Source organism: Sorex araneus, chromosome 8, assembly GCF_027595985.1.
Source record: "Sorex araneus isolate mSorAra2 chromosome 8, mSorAra2.pri, whole genome shotgun sequence".
Lineage (NCBI taxonomy): Eukaryota > Metazoa > Chordata > Mammalia > Eulipotyphla > Soricidae > Sorex > Sorex araneus.
Window position 1 is genome coordinate 64,815,929 of NC_073309.1, and position 17,204 is coordinate 64,833,132.

Here is a 17,204-nt window from a genome sequence, read left to right on the forward strand (position 1 = left end):
AATGCAATATAAATCATCAGGAAGAACTTTATACAAATATATAAATAAGTTTTTAAAAGTGTGTCATCTCCAGCTCACTACAACCATGTGTGTGCAAACACCACAATCCAGGGGCTGGAGTGATAGCACAGCGGGTAGGACGTTTGCCTTGCACACAGCAGACCCGGGTTCGATTCCCAGCAGTCCCATATGGTCCCCCAAGCACTGCAAGGCGTGATTCCTGAGTGCAGAGCCAGGATTAACCCCTGAGCATCGCCAGGTGTGACCCCCAAAACCAAACCAAACCAAACAAACAAACAAACAAAAACCCACAATCCAGCCTGCAACCCCTGTTCATTGCAGATGCGTCAGCAAAGGGATGGCAGTGGGGAACATCCAGAGCTCTATGCCCGAGTGCTGCATAGCAGATTCATTCAGTTCCATTAAACATTAGCCTATCTAAGTCCTGGAAGGTGCAAGGACTTCAACAAAAGTTCTTTCACAGGAGTTCAGTCAAAGTTACACTGGATTGTTTGACAATGCCTGCTGGACTGTCAGCTGACTCTGAGCACAGAGGCCCATGTGATTCTTGCTATTCTCAGCTTTGTCCATGAACTAAATTTAGAACTAGCCTGACACTAGGTTTCACTTGCTGATAGTCTGACTGGGGACTTTACTCATGTGGAGTCGCACTGAATACAACTCTGGACCCCTTCCTTAGCCCACCATTGCTGACTTTGGGTCTGTGCGTTTCTGAATCCACCAACAACAGTAAGTACTTTGTACCAAATATTTGACCACTTTCCACCTGCTCCTCACATAAAAACAGATCGCTGGTGATGCCTTTATTCTGTCTCCATTTGCTGGAATGTTAAATTAAGCGTGAAATAAATCTAAAGTTCATAGTCATGCATGTAAATTGTCCTCTGGAAGTGATGAAATAGTTCTTCAAAAATTGCATTTCTTTTGCTGTTTTTTGTTATTTATTTATGCTTTTACTTTAGGATTTTAGGAAGTTGACTCACTCAATTATGGCATTGCTATACTTATTTTGTTGTATAAAATAAACTCTTTTTTTTGCAAATGAGAAAATAAATTAGGATGTAAATTATTACATATCTCTACTGCAATATACATTTAAAGGTAGATACTTGAAATTTTTTAATTGTGATTTAATAATCAAGTACTATAAACTTTCAAAAATCTGAAACAACAAATTGTTTAGTGACTGTGACATGTCCAGGGAGTTGAATTATAAGTCTACGTATGTTCTATATTCTAGTGTAAATTTTGCATGCGCTACTTATTTTTTTTAATTTATTTTATTGAATCACCATGTGGAAAGTTACAAAGTTCTCAGGCTTATGTCTCAGTTATACAATGCTCAAACACCCGTCCTTTCACCAGTGCCCATATTCTCCCCCACCCCCAACTGCATAAGTGATAAATTTCATTTCATTTTCTCTTTACCTTGATTACATTCCATATTTCAACACAAAACTCATTATTGTTGTTGGAGTTTCAACACAGAACTCACTATTCTTTTTTTTTTTTCTTTTTGGGTCACACCCAGTGATGCTCAGGGGTTACTCCTGGTTCTGCACTCAGGAATTACTCCTGGCAGTGCTCAGGGGACCATATGGGATGCCGGGGATCGAACCCGGGTCGGCCGCGTGCAAGGCAAACGCCCTACCCGCTGTGCTATCGCTCCGGCCCCAGAACTCACTATTCTTGTTGTTTATCCCCCAAAAATACGGCCCTATTGACAAGGAAACATTTGATAATTGGTTTTCCACTGATGAGAATGAAGAGATATAAAGTCGAGAGGCCGCGGTTTAGGATTTCTGTATTTTAGTAATTAAGTCCAGGGAGATTTAAGTTGGAAATTGCATCATTTCCCTTCCTGGGGCAGCATGGGGCAAAAGCTTAGTTCACAGTCTGGAGACATGGCTGCAAGCACTTGCTGGGACCAGAAGTAATATAGCTGGCTCTGAATCTTGGTCGTTCAGCAGCAAAGCGGCCGTGCAAAAGCATGGCCATCTGGGTCGAATCTCGGCGGAGTGCAAGCCGGTATAGGCCCTGGCCCAAGACTGCCCAAAAAGTAGGAATCATCTCAATAATTTGATGCTATTGGCAATTCAATGTCAATTTTCAAGTTTTAAGCCTTTCTCTCTGCATTAAAGTTTTCCCTCTTTTTGTCTCTGTCACTTTTGATATCTCTCTCAAACACACTGCACAGTTTTAGTTTAAAGAAAGGAAACATTTAGAGGACATTAATTAGGAAAAGCAACAATCTCTGTCTAGTTTCTTTCACCGTAGAAGCAATAATTTATTTTTGACTTTCAATTTCTTTTTTTAAAATTTTTAAAAATTTTATTATTTAATTAGTAAATCACCATGAGGGTACAGATACAGATTCACACATTTTAGAACTTGTTTTTCCCTCATACAATGTTCACAAACACATCCCTCCACCAGTGCCCATTCTCCACCACCAATAAACCCAGTATCCCTCCCCCCCAGAAGCAATAATTTTTAAAAACTATTTCAAGTTTTTATTTTAATGGTTACCTCCATATATCCATTTCTTTTTTAAAAAAAGCAATTATTTACTCTTTTTAGTCAACTTTAGACATTATCTACTCAGAGATATGATGTTTAAATTCACTTTTACCTTCACAGCAGTATATCCTCATTTTTAGTTTCTCTCCTAACTACTTTTATAACTTAAAAAAATTTTTTTTAACTTACATTTCTACTCAGGTAAAGCATAAATAGTATTCCTTGATTTCCTACTTTGTTGTGTGTTTTTTTTTCTTTTTGGGTCACACCCAGCAGTGCACAGGAGTTATTCTTGGGCTCATGCACTCAGGAATTACTCCTGGCGGTGCTCAGGGGACCATAGGGGATGCTGGGAATCGAACCCGGGTCAGCTACATGCAAGGCAAACACTCTACCCGCTGTGCTATCACTCCAGTCCCTTGATTTCCTACTTTGAAGTAGTAGATATTGCCGCTGCTTCTCTTCCCCATTTCCTTCTTTTGAATTCTCTTGGAAGCACTTTTGCTTTTAAGGTTCAGGCACTTGCCTAGCATGAGACTGCGGCACCTGTGTCAAAAAGGAATATCTTCTTCCTTATGTTACTGTGAGCCTCACTCTTCCCTTTCCAAGCTTTATGTATTTCTGTTTATGTCCCTGGCTTTATAGTCATCATCATCATCATCATCATCATCATCATCCCGTTGATCGTAGAATTTCTCGAGCGGTCTCAGTAATGTCTCCATTCATCCTAGCCCTGAGATTTTAGCAGCCTCTCTTTACTCATCCTTCCCAATGGTGCCGCATTGGAGGCTCTTTCAGGGTCAGGAGAGTGAGACCTAGCATTGTTACTGGCTTTATAGTATTCCAGTATAATGGTAGATAGAAAGTGTGACTTGATGGGGGCTGGGAGATAACTCAAAGGACTGGAATGTATGCTTTGTATTCAGGAGCCCCAGGTCAACACCTGGTATAACCTGGTCCTTCCAGCACCACTAGAAGGACCTAGAACCCGTGCTGAAAGTAGCCCTGTGCATCAATGGGTGTGGTTCTCAAACCCCCAAGTATTTTATTGTTATGGACCAGCAAGATAGCTGATAGAAATAGTGCACCAGAAGAAGGCCCAAATTCAGCATTGTCATCTGTCCGTGCCCTTCGCTGCTCTAAATAACGGCCTCCTGGAGCACTGATAAGAATGACCCCTGAGCAAAGTGCTAAGAGGAGTCCCTGAGCACTGCTGGTTTGGGCCAAACACAAAATGTGGGTACTGTGGACATCTTTGACTCCCTGCATTTGAGAGAATATAATTCTATTATGATTCAAATTTTTAATTATTCCTAATATAATCTTGTGAAATACCAATACAATATTTGTAAAGAACACTCCATCTTATGGATCTACCATAGTTGACATAGCTATTTGTCTTTTTATTTTAATCTCATTTCTGAGATTTAATCACAGTTCTCAGGCCACAGAGAAAGATACTTTCCTTGCAGGTTCACCTAGGTTCACTCCCCAGCACCACATATGGTCTCCCAAGCACAGATGATGCCTGAGCACTGAGCCAGGAGTAAGTCCTGAGCACTGATGGGGTAGCCCAAAAAGAAAAACTATATCACAGGCCTCAATATCACATTTACTTGCCATTTATTTTACATAAGAGCAAACAATCCAAATATATTATCACTTAATTGAATCCCAGCCCATACTTAGAGCATTTAGTCAGTGTTACAATACAACTATGGTTTTAAATAATGTGGTTTATTTGATTTTGTTTTGTTTTGGGCCACACCTGGGAATGCACAGGGATTACTCCTGGCTTTGTGCTCAGGAATCACTCTTGGCAGTGCTAATGGGACCTTCTGGGATGTCAGGGATTGAACCCGAGTCAGCTGCATGCAAGGCAAGGACCACTACCCACTATTATCACTCTGGCCTACACATTCTTTTTTTTTTTTTTCTCTTGCACGATTAGATATTTTTTGAGATGGCATGTGGAAGATCACAATTCAGAACTTAATAATATTGGTGGCTGTGACAATGTGAAGGAATCATGTCAGAAAACATGGTTTGTACGGGAGCCGTTCATGCTGCAAAGGACGTTTGGGAAAAAAGAATAAAGAAACTCAATGATGACCTGAAGCAAGAGAAGGAATTTCAGCAAAAGTATGCTATACCAATTTGTTATTTTCAATTAATTAGCAAAAAACTTACAACATTATCACTTAGAAAAGAGCATTTTTTCCTTTTTTAAAAACTGAGTTAAGTTTTTCCATTTTTCTCTTTACACTTTATATACACCAGATGGTTTACAAAGTTGTTCAGAATTATTTGTTACAGGCATTCACTATCCCAACACCAATCCCACCATCATCAGATCTCCCGAAAATAGCATTTATTAAATGCCTTAGGACGGAACGTGATAGAGATATTTATTTGCTGAAAACAGAAAATCCATCTACAGGAAACACCCATTTTTGGTAAGGAAACTACCGAGCAAACGTGGCAATGTGAGGAGGCCACTGAAAGTCAAGTGTCTTTCAGCAAAATGAAATACTACTAACTCATCATACTCAGGGTCTTCTAGTACCCGGTAATGTTCAAGTATCATTTCGTCCACTTTTTAGTGACTCTTTGTTCAACATTACATCGCACAGGGTCAATATCAGAAGGAATGGACGAGGCAGTCAAATTTATTTAAATAGTTATGAATTTTAACCAGGTCCCCATTGAGGATCAATTTCTTGATGTGGCCCATCTTGAAGTACTTTAGCTTTCATTTTTTCTGTCTTCTTTATACTTATCTACTCTCCCACTTGGGATAGCTGCAAAGCAAAGTACCCAACTATTCTTGAAAGAATAGCCCCTTTCCTTATCAGACTTCACATAGCTTCATACAATTGTTTTTCATGAAGTCTCTTTCCAAATATCAGTCTTGCTCAGATAACACTTAGAAAATTTAGGGGCTGGAGCGATAGCACAGCGCGTAGGGCGTTTGCCTTGCACGTGGCCGACCCGGGTTCGATTCCCAGCATCCCATTTGGTCCCCCAAGCACCGCCAGGAGTAATTCCTGAGTGCAGAGTCAGGAGTAACCCCTGAGCAATTGTTGGTGTGACCCAAAAAGCAAAGCAAAACAAAAATAAACAAACAAACAAACAAAAACCAAAAACAATTAGAAAATTTAACTGAAAATGGGTAGGCAACAGGGATAAAGTAAATTAATCTAAAGGTGTCAACTGCATCAAAGATTCATCTTTTTTTTTCCTTCTAGTTTTGTTTTTTAATTCTCAGCTTCTTTTGCTTAAATGCCTCATTTGATCCTTACGTGAGTTTCCCTCAAAACTCTCCCAGGCATCTTCAGTTGTCAGAGGAGCGGGAGCTATTTGAAGCATGAAGAACGCTTTCTGAAGTTCCATTTTGCCTTTACCTCATTTTTTTTTTTTTTTTTTTTTTTGCTTTTTGGGTCACACCCGGTGATGCTCAGGGATTAGTCCTGGCTCTGCACTCAGGAATTACTCCTGGCAGTGCTTGGGGGACCATATGGGATGCTGGGAATCGAACCTGGGTCGGCCACGTGCAAGGCAAACGCCCTACGCGCTGTGCTATCGCTCAAGCCCTGCCTTTACCTCTTATTGCACAGATCTGTGTCATTTGTACCCCATTAATTGAATTCTCTTCTAGAGAAAATGAGAGTGTATTATGATTGGCTTAGACATTTTAAGATTTATACCCAGGTTACCTAGAGGAGTGGAGGCACTTGAAAATAATTAAACTTTTGCACAAGAGGGGGAAATGATGATGGTGGTTATTCTTGCTACTGCTCTTACTGTTGTTTTGGGGACCTCACCCACTGGTGCTCAGGGCTTTCTCCTGGCTCTATCCTCTCAGGGATCACTCCTGGCTGGGTTTGGGGAACCTTGTGGGGTGCCAGAGATCAAACCAGGTTCATTCATGAGCAAGGCAAGCATTGTATTTTTTCTCTGGTCCAGAAAAATATTATTGATAATAATTTTTTGTGTTTTATAAACTGTAAAAAAAAATCTGAATATGGAGGAGCAATTTTTCTCAACCACAGTCAAAGGAGGGGGGCTGGAGCCTTGCACGCAGCCAACCCGGGTTCGATTTTCTGCATCCCATATGGTCCCCCAAGCACTGCCATGTGTAATTCCTGAGTGCATGAACCAGGAGTAACCCCTGAGCATCAATGGGTGTGACTCTCCCCCCCAAAAAAAGTCAAAGGAGTGGCTGGTTCGATAGTACAGTGGGTAGGGCGTTTGCCTTGCAAGAGGCTGACCCTGGTTTGATCCCCGGCATCCCATATGATCCCCCAAGCACTGTCAGGAGTAATTCCTGAGTGCAGAGCCAGGAGTAACCCCTGAGCATCGCCAGGCGTGACCCACAAAGCAAAAAACAAACAAAAAAAAATAGAAAAACTGATGCTGACCACAATAAAGTCACAACTGGAACTAAACTGTTTACAAGGCACTCTGCTGTTTCATGCATACAACATCATTTTTTAATTATTATTTAATACTTAGAAGCATAGTGTCACAATGAGGATTAAGTTCCATCATGAGGAGCCAGAATGAGAGTACAGCGGGTAAGGCACTTGCTTTGCACTCGGCCAGCCCAGGTTCAATCCTCAGCATCCCAGAATGCCTCCTGAGCCCTACCAGGAGTGATCCCTGAATGCGGAGCCAGGAATAAATCCCAAGCACTACTGGGTGTGGGAAAAAAATTTCCATAATGAGATGAAGGAAACTAAAATAATAGTGCCTCCAATACAGAACGCTAGGTTTTCTGGGTAGTGTCGAAGCTTCTAGCTGGTTGCTCGAGTAGTGCATGCTTTTCATTCCATTTCCATTCCAAAGTCATTTCATTCACCAAATAGATACAACAACAGCAGCCATCATACTTAACTCCAGTTCAGCAGAAACTAGACACACTGTTATTTCTGCTAACATCTCATTGGCCAGAAATTTCAAGAACCCTTGTCTACCCATTACGTATTTTGCCAGGGTTAGGAATTGAACCTAAGGCCTCGTGAATTCAAGGTACATGTTCTACCACTGAGCCATGTTCTGCCTTGACCCATCTCTTGCTGCTAGACGAGATGTTTTAGAGAAGTCTCCATCTAATTAAATTTAGAGGATTTGTATGAGTGGAATAGCATACTAAGCAGATTATAAGTGTAGGGGGAAATTAGGAGCAGAGGTGGGTAATTAGAGGCCAGACCTCTGAGTGACCCATTGTAGGAACTAGGCTAAGATGACTAAGTCATAAATCATAAAGTTACAATCAGAACAGAGCAGAAGAGGCAGAACGATCTGGTTATTTGAGCAGGAACAGAATGGGGACACAGAAACAATTAGTAAATGTCTATGTGGAACTGATTGTACTAAGCATAACGTATGCTAAGCAATCATTGTGTGTGTTAGATAAGAAAATGGTTCCCACCGAAACAGTACATTCTCTAACTAACCTCTAAAAGATCTGTGTGAACTGTATTCCTGGCTTTTCATTTTGGCTTTAGCCAGGTCTCATCTGCAGGTGTAATTAAAGCTGGTTCTCCCTCTAATCTCTCATGTATTTGTCCCTGTTTCTTGGTCACATATCTGTGACGTTAGCAGGCTCTGCCATGTTAGAGGCTATTATTTTATTTGGATTTTGGGGCCAGACCTAGCACTTTGCTTTGTGCTCAGGACCCACTCCTGGTGTTGCTGGGGGGCCAAACGCAGTGCTGGAGATAGAACCCACAATGGCTGTGTACCAAGCTAGCGCCTTATTCCCTGGGCAATCCTTCCAGCCCCAAAGTCTAAATTTTAGGGCCTGGAGAGAGAGTACAGAGGTAGCATGTTTGTCTTGCAAGCGGTCGACCTGGGTTCTATCCTCGGCATCCCATCTGGCCCTCAACGCACTGCCAAGAGTAATTCCTCTGTGCAGATCCAAGAGTAACCCCTGAGAATCACTCGGTGTGATCCCCCCACCCCAAAGTCTAAATTTTAAACAGAAATTGTATTGCTTGTCTTTTTAATATTATTATTTTTTGAGGGGGCCTTCACAGTAGTGTTGGAAAGACCAGGTCACTCCTGGCTGGACAGGCCTGTTGTGAGGTGCTTGGGCACAGTGCTGCAGGGCTACTCAGGCTTGGTGCGCTAGGGCCACCAAGCCACGCCTGGCCGTACTGGGTGCCATCTGGATCCAGGGAGAGAATTCTGGGCTCGCTCAGCAGGGCCTATGTCACAACTTTATTTTTTAAAGTTGTGACTTTATCATGGTCAGCCCTTTGATTTCTCACCCTGGCTCCTGTACTCATGGTCTCTTGATGCCAAAATGAAGAAACCAAGCACTTAGGTAAGCACTTATGTGAAGGCACGGGGGAAAGACTTTAGACTACAAGAATTCTATTTTTTTGGGGGGGGTCATACCCAGCGATGCTCAGGGGTTACTCCTGGCTCTTCGTCTAGAATCACTCCTGGCTCGGGGAACCATATGGGATATCGGGGATCGAACCTGGGTTGGCTGTGTACAAGGCAAATGCCCTGCCTGTTGTACTGTTGCTCCAGCCCAAGAACTCTGAGGATTCTAGAGGAAGTAGAAACTCTATCCAAAACTTGAAAAGAACTGTCATTGTAAGTCTTCACTGTCACTGTCACTGTCATCTTGTTGCTCATCGATTTGCTTGAGCGGGCTCCAGAAACATCTCCATTTCGAGACTTGTTACTGTTCTTGGCATATCGAATATGCCACGGGGAGCTTGCCAGGCTTTGCCGTGCGGGCGGGATACTCTCAGTAGCTTGCCGGGCTCTCCGAGAGGGACAGAAGAATCAAACCTGGGTTGGCCTTGTGCAAGGCAAACGCCCTACCCGCTGTGCTATCTCTCCAGCCCTGAAAAGAGCTTAGTAATTCTTTTTTTTTTTTTTTTTTTGCTTTTTGGGTAACACCCGGCGATGCACAGGGGTTACTCCTGGCTCTGCACTCAGGAATTACTCCTGGCAGTGCTCAGGGGACCATATGGGATGGTGGGATTTGAACCCGGGTCGGCCGCGTGCAAGGCAAATGCCCTACCCGCTGTGCTATTGCTCCAGCCCCAAGAACATAAAGCTTAAATAAGTAGTAAAGGAACTACAGAATACCAGGACCACAAGTGATCTTAGATACCATTTAACCCAACCCCTACTTTTTTTTTTTTTTTTTGCTTTTTGGGCCACACCTGGGGATACACAGGGGTCACTCCTGGCTCTGCACTCAGGAATCAACCCTGGCGGTGCTCAGGGGACCATATGGGATGCTGGGAATCGAACCTGGGTTGGCCGAGTGCAAAGCAAACGCCCTACCCGCTGTGCTATCACTCCAGCCCCACCAACCCCTACATTTTGTAAGCAAGGCCAAGAGAGTGAGAGGTCTTACCCAAGGGGACTGAGATAAACTGCTGTTCTGAACCTGATGATAGGAAGTGAAAGCCAAAAAGATAAAGGAATCACTTTACAGTGAGAAAGAGACTTACCTAATAATATTCTCACTATACACTCATTAAAGACTGAGCTTTCAGTTTATACATGTACACCATGGAACTTGGCACATAATGGGTTCTTAGTAAGCTGCTTAACAGGAGCCAGAGAAATAACACACAGTAGGCTCTTTCTTTGCACGTGGCTGTCTGAATCCCCAGCACGACTTTGGTCCTCTGGCACCACCAGGAGTGATCTGTGAGTATAGAACCAGGGATTTCTGAACACAAGAGCCAAGAGTGAGCCCTGAGAATTGCTCAAACACCCCCAAACCCAAATAAATAAATAAATAAGTTCTTGAACGGGCATTAAAGATTAGGGAATAGGACAATTGCATTTTCATTAAATCTTGTTCAGAAATATGCATATATATTAATGAGCAATAACTATTTTAATGTTGTTCAAATAAATGCTATTTCTATAAAATATAATAAAACTGAAAATAGCAGTACGTGTTTGTCTCAGTTAGTGCCAATAAGTTTAGTTGTTCAGTCTCGAAGGTCATATATAGACATTGTCAGAATGCATTTGTTTGTAGATTAGTCAAATTTACAGTGGGCAGGGTGCCTGCCTTCTACGTGGCTAACCCGGGTTTGGTCCCCAGCACCCAGATGGTCACCCGCATCCTGAGCAAACTAAACCCCCACCTAAATTTCCAAAAAAGAGCTGACAAAAATGCAGACTCCATAGAAATATTTTGTCAACTCAAATAGGTAGAAAATACAGTTTCAGAGATAATTTAGGGTGTTTTCAAAACAAAATCTTCACTATCAGTTAATATAAAAAAAACCATTAAGAATATGTATTGGTGGGGGGCTGGAGTGATAGCACAGCAGGTAGGGCGTTTGCCTTGCATGCAGCCGACCTGAGTTCAAATCCCAGCATCCCATATGGTTCCCAGAGCACCGCCAGGGGTAATTCCTGAGTGCAGAGCCAGGAGTTACCCCTGAACATCTCTGGGTGTTACCCAAAAATCAAAAAAAAAGAAAAAATATGTATTGGGAGACTGGAGAGTTGTATAGCAGGTAAGGTCCCCCGAGCCTGTCAGGCGTAATCCCTGAGCACAGAACTAGGAGTAACCCCTGAGCACAGCTGTGACCCCAAAACCAAAACAGCCACCGGCAAAATACAAGAATATTAATAATTCTCAGATGTTGATATTTCTCCAATAAATATTCAAATTAATTGTATGTTTTTTAAAATAATTGTTTATATCTGTATTTGGTGGGCAATAGCACAGCGGGTAGGGTGTTCACCTTGCACGTGGCCAACCCAGGTTCGATTCCTCTGCCCCTCTCGGAGAGTCCGGCAAGCTACCGAGAATATCCCGCCCGCACAACAGAGCCTGGCAAGCTCCCCATGGTGTATTCACTATGCCAAAAACAGTAACAAGTCTCACAATGGAGACTTTACTGGTGCCCACTCGAGCAAATTGATGAGCAAGGAGATGACAGCGATACAGTGATACAGTGATCTGTATTTGGTATAATTTTAAGAAGATAAAATTTAAATTCTAACTTTCAGAAATTTCAATTCTAAATTTCTTGTTTTTGATACATCAAAAATGTTTTAGTATAGAATTAGGAAATTTTTGGTAGTCATTTTTACAGCTTGGTATTACGTATGTCTCTGATATACCAAGTCAAAGGAATTTGCTTCAGTGTGTCAAAATAAATATTCTGTTTTTGTTTTCTGTTTTGGGGCCACACCCAGCAGTAGTACTTGGTGCTTACTCCTGCCCTGTGCTCAGGGATCACTACTGGAGGCTCAGGTGCCAGGGACCAAACCCAGGTTGGCTGTGTGCAAGGTGAGCGCCCCCCCTGCTGTACAATCAGCCCTTAGTGTTCATATGAGGGATGAAGCCATTTTGAACGAGATGGTGGTTGGTGTTCCGTGTACAAGTCTAGAATATCATCCGATGGAATGTGACTGTACTCTCTGAATATCCCATGGCTGAATGAATGGACTACTTTGAAAGGATCTGTTTATGGCACGTTAATTATGTATTAATTAAGCTATGGTCAGGCTGGGGTGTTCTGTCAAAAGACTAGGGCTCACGTCTGCATGTGCTAAGCCCTGAGCGCAATGCCTGTTGCTGCCTGGCCCCCCAATATCACTGGCTCAGCCCTGGACAGGCAAGTGGGCTCGATGGCCGGGTCTCACGCTGCTGGCCTCAGGCCACTGACACCCTCTGGCCCCTCCAAAAGGGATTTTGGGGGACCAGACTTTTCAAAAATGTGAATCTGGAGCATTTCTTACAATAAATATAATTGCTGAAAAATAAATTCACATATGATTTTCAGATACTATTGATCAAATATTTCCTTTTAATGGATTTCATTATTTTCTAACGAAGCGAGTGCTCTCTGGCATTACCTATACACTGAAATGGTTTTCTGGACTTCTAGGCTAGTGCGAATATGGGAAGAAAGAGTAAATTTAACCAAGCTGAAAGAAAAGGTTGTTAGGGAAGATGGAAGAATCGTTTTGAAAATAGAAAATGAGGAATGGAAGGTAAGCTTTCCTGAAGAAGTTTCTGATTTTCTACCTTTTGCTACTTGTAGGCGATATGAGATAAAAATTTTGACATTCAGACTGGAATAGCTAGAAGGTACAATTTTAATAATATGTATTCAGTGAATTTGAACATAAACACTAAAAATAAACATTTCACAATTTTTTGACAAAATATTACTGTCTTGCTTCAACTTGCTTTAATATTATAAACTTGTCATTTATATTTCCATTAACTCTAATAAACAATTTTTCATTTTCTGTAAAAATGATGACCATTGCCTAATAAAAATATATAATTTTTCTAAAGCAAATGCTCATTTGCAATTTTATAAAATGGAAATAGTTATTAATTTTTCTTAAATCCACCATCTTTATAGTCTCACTTTCACAAAGTTGGTAAATGATATTACATGAGTGTTTTCTCTCTCTCTGTCTCTCTCTCTGTCTCTCTCTGTCTTTCTCTCTCTCTCCCTCCCTCTCATGAAGGCTAAGAAAGCTTTTATTTAGAAGAGACGAAGTAATCACAGGCCAAGTTGAGGAGCTAGGCTGTAGCTCCAAAAATTCCTCTTGGTGATGTCTTCCAAGAGTTGAATTTTTCAGGAGCCTCTGTTCAAACCTCTAACTTCAGACCATAGTTAAGTGGATATATGGTCTAATTTTAATAGATTCTTATTTTTACAAGGGCCTGTCCTCCTTGGATTCGTGTCTACTCTTATGAATTTATGTGTATTTAGCTAGGGGAATCAGTGTTTTTTTTTTTTTTTTTTTTGCTTTTTGGGTCACACCCAGCAATGCTCAGGGGTTACTCCTGGCTTTGCACTCAGGAATTACTCCTGGCAGTGCTTGGGGGACCATATGGGATGCTGGGGATCGAACCCGGGTCGGCCGCGTGCAAGGCAAACACCCTATCCACTGTGCTATCGCTCCGGCCCCTGTATTTTCTCTTTTAAGCTAAAAGGGAAAGAGTTCAGAACAGTTGAAACTCAAATTCCTTAAGTTAAAAATTTCTCTTAAAATATTAAAAAAATATTTCAAAAGAGGTTTTTTTTTTTTTTTTTTTTTTTTTTTTTTTTTTTTTTTTTTAGGAGACTAACACCCAAGAATAGAAGAATAGTAGAAATAAGTACCAGGAGGTTGACTCCATGGCTTGGAAGCTGGCCTCACATTCTGGGGAGAGGGCAACCCAGAGAAGGGATCACCAAGTATAAGGCAGTCAGAGGCCATGCGGGGGAAGGGTGATGCGTGCTGAATGTAGTCTAGAGACTGAACACAGTGGCCACTTACACCTCTATTGCGAACCACAACACCTAATTAGAGAGAGAGAACAAAAGGAAATGCCCTGCCACAGTGGCAGGATGGGGTGGGGGGAGATGGGATTGGGGAGGGTAGGAGGGATGCTGGGTTTACCGGTGGTGGAGAATGGGCACTGGTGAAGGGATGGGTTCTCAAACTTTGTATGGGGGAAACATGAGCACAAAAATGTATAAATCTGTAACTGTACCCTCATGGTGATCCACCAATTAAAAATAAAATAATTAAAAAATATTTAAAAAATATTTCAAAAGAGGAGGAGGTTTTTTTTTTTTTGCCTTTTGGGTCACACCCTGCAATGCCCAGGGGTTACTCCTGTTTCTGCAAGCAGGAATTACCCACTGGAGGTGCTCAGGGGACCACATGGGATGCTGGGAATTGAACCTAGGTCAGTGGAGAGCAAGTCAAACGCCCTACCCGCTGTGCTGTTGCTCCAGCCTCATACATTCTATTTTTAACAGCATTTGTATCCTCATATGACAGAAGTTCATGTAATATTGACCCACATGTCAATTTTGTTCATTATATCATTATATTTTGATTGGGGTTTGATAGTCAAGGGAAAAAAGTTAAGCCTTAGAAGTAACAGTAAAGTCTTTAGGAAAAAGCCAGGAAGGAAAAGGAGTTTTAAAGTTCTCTTGCAAATCAAATAATACATCTAAAATCATTCTTCAATGAAACATAACACTGAAATAGTTTAGCATCATAACTCAGTTTTCAGGGGTGATGATGCAGAGAACAAACCCGGGGTCTGTGCAGGCGAGGGAAGTACTCTGCAGCTGAGCTCTGACTGTGGTCCTAACTGTCATTTCTTTGCCTCGGTTTAGACCCTTCCTTCTTCTCTGCTGAAATTGAACCAGCTACAGGAATGGCAACTTCATAGAACTGGTTTGTTGAAAATTCCTGAATTCGTTGGAAGATTCCAGAACCTCATTGTGTTAGATTTATCTCGAAACACAATTTCAGAGATACCACGAGGAATTGGTAAAGATTGCTTTCATGGCTGTGCTATTTTATCCACGTATAGATTGCTTTTTCCTTTTCCTTCCTTTTTTCCCCCCAATCTTTTCTTTTTTGATGAAAAAGGGGTCCATCGATCTGTACCTATATGTTCATAGCAGCACTGTTCACAATAGCCAAAATCTGGAAACAACCCAAGTGCCCTAGAACAGATGACTGGTTAAAGAAACGTTAGTACATCTACACAATGGAATACTATGCAGCTATTAGGAAAGATGAAGTCATGAAATTTGCTTATAAATGGATAGACATGGAGAGTATCATGCTAAGTGAAATGAGTCAGAAAGAGAGGGACAGACATAGAAGGAATGCACTCAACTGTAGAGTATAGAATAACATCACATGAGGCTGATACCCAAGGACAGTAAACACAAGGGCCAGGAGGATTTCCCCATAGCTGGAAGCCTGCTTCATGAGCGGAGTGGAGAAGGCAGATAGAATAGAGAAGGGATCACTAAGAAAATGATGGCTGGAGGAATCAGTCGGGATGGGAGATGTGTGCTGAAAGTAGATAATGGACCAAACATGATGACCTCTCAGTGTCTGTGTTGCAAGCCATAACGCCCCAAAGTAGAGCAAGAGAGTATGGGGAATATTGTCTGCCATGGAGGCAGGGGGAGGGTGGGAAAGGGGGGGTATACTGGGGACATTGGTGGTGGGGAATGTGCACTGGTGGAGGGATGGGTGTTTGATCATTGTGTGACTTTAACCCAAACATGAAAGCTTGTAACTGTCTCAGTGATTCAATACAATTAAAAAAAAGGGGGGGGCTCATCTTTATATATCTCTAAGTCCTGGGAAAATCTTTTTCCTCCCTCACTTTTTATAGATATATACATAACCACAGTGAGATACACAGTTAGAAAAGTTGTTCATGATTGGGTTTCAGTCATGTAATGTTTCAACACCCGTTCCTTCACCAGTGTACATTTCCCACCACCAATGTCCACTCCTGGGGAAATCATAACTAATCTAAGTGAAAATTTCCAGGTACATCTAAAGTTTTGGATTAATAAAATGGTTCGAGAGGGGGTTTGTTTATTTCACTTTGGGGTCACATTCCCTGGTGCTCAGGGCTATATCTGTTTTGTTTTTGTTTTTTGTTTTGGGGCCTCACCTGGCAATGCTCAGAGATTATTCCTGGCTCTGCATTCAGGAGTCATACCTAATGGTGCTCAGGGGACCCTATGGGGTGCTGGGGATTGAACCCAGGTCAGCCACATGTAAGGCAAGTGCCTTATAAGCTGTACTATTGCTCCAGCCCTCAGGGCTATTTCTATATGAAAAACATATGCTCAGTCCTTAGCACTATTTGTTATACACACAAGATGAAATTTTAGCATGAGTAGAGTCTTTGGAATTATTACTGTGTAGACTCTGGGTTCGATTTCTCCATCCCTCTCAGAGAGCCCGGCAAGCAACCGAGAGTATCCTGCCCTACAGCAGAGCCTGGCAAGCTACCGTGGTGTATTCAATATGCCAAAAACAGTAACAACAAGTCTCACAATGGAGACGTTACTGGTGCCTGCTCGAGCAAATCAATGAACAACAGGATGACAGTGACAGACTCTTGAAGCAATATTTTTGTTTATTTCCCCTAGAAGAAAACAGATAATTGAAAGGCCAAAGGTGGGGTGGTAGTGGGGTTTCCAAATGAGAAAAAAAAAATCCCAAAATGGAAAACTGATCAGGATACAGTATAAATAAATCAGAATGACAAAGGAATATTTTTGCCGATAGCACCAAAAGTCCTGTAAAGAATAAGTCATTGACCAAGAAAAGTTAAAACTTGAGAAATACCATTTTTGTATCCAATTACCTGTTCTGGGACACTTGGATTGCCTTCATATTTTGGCTACTTTGAATAGTGCTGCAACGAGCCGAGGAGTGCAAATGTATTTTCTGAGTAGTTTTGGGGCTTTGGGGTAGATATACAGAAATGTAATTGCTGGATCATATGGAATATCAATTCCTAGTTTTTTTAGGATTGTCCATTTGTTTTTCAAAAAGATTGGACCAGTCGACATTCTTTTTTTTTTGTTTTGTTTTTGGGTCACACCCGGCAATACACAGGGGTTACTCCTGGCTCTGCACTCAGGAATTACCCCTGGCGGTGCTCAGGGGACCATATGGGATGCTGGGATTAGAACCCGGGTCGGCCGCGTGCAAGGCAAACGTCCTACCCGCTGTGCTATTGCTCCAGCCCCCCAGTCGACATTCTTATCAGCAGAGGACAAGGGTCCCATTCCCTGTGTCCCACCAACACTGGCTGTTTTCACTCTTTATGATGTATGCTAGTCTTACTGATTTTTTTTTTTTTTGCTTTT

At 41.9% G+C, this 17,204-nt stretch overlaps 1 protein-coding gene across 1 annotated transcript in view; it reads left to right on the plus strand.

Moving 5' to 3' along the window:
* The first annotated feature begins 617 nt into the window (after nucleotides 1-617).
* LRRC39 (leucine rich repeat containing 39) overlaps nucleotides 618-17,204 on the plus strand; it is a 29,270-nt gene continuing 12,683 nt past the window's right edge. Inside the window, exons 1-4 of the mRNA XM_055145022.1 lie at nucleotides 618-750; nucleotides 4,493-4,683; nucleotides 12,438-12,543; nucleotides 14,685-14,841. Of these exons, the coding sequence (XP_055000997.1) occupies nucleotides 4,571-4,683; nucleotides 12,438-12,543; nucleotides 14,685-14,841 (376 nt within the window). The 5' untranslated portion in view covers nucleotides 618-750; nucleotides 4,493-4,570. The remainder of the gene's footprint in view (nucleotides 751-4,492; nucleotides 4,684-12,437; nucleotides 12,544-14,684; nucleotides 14,842-17,204) is intronic.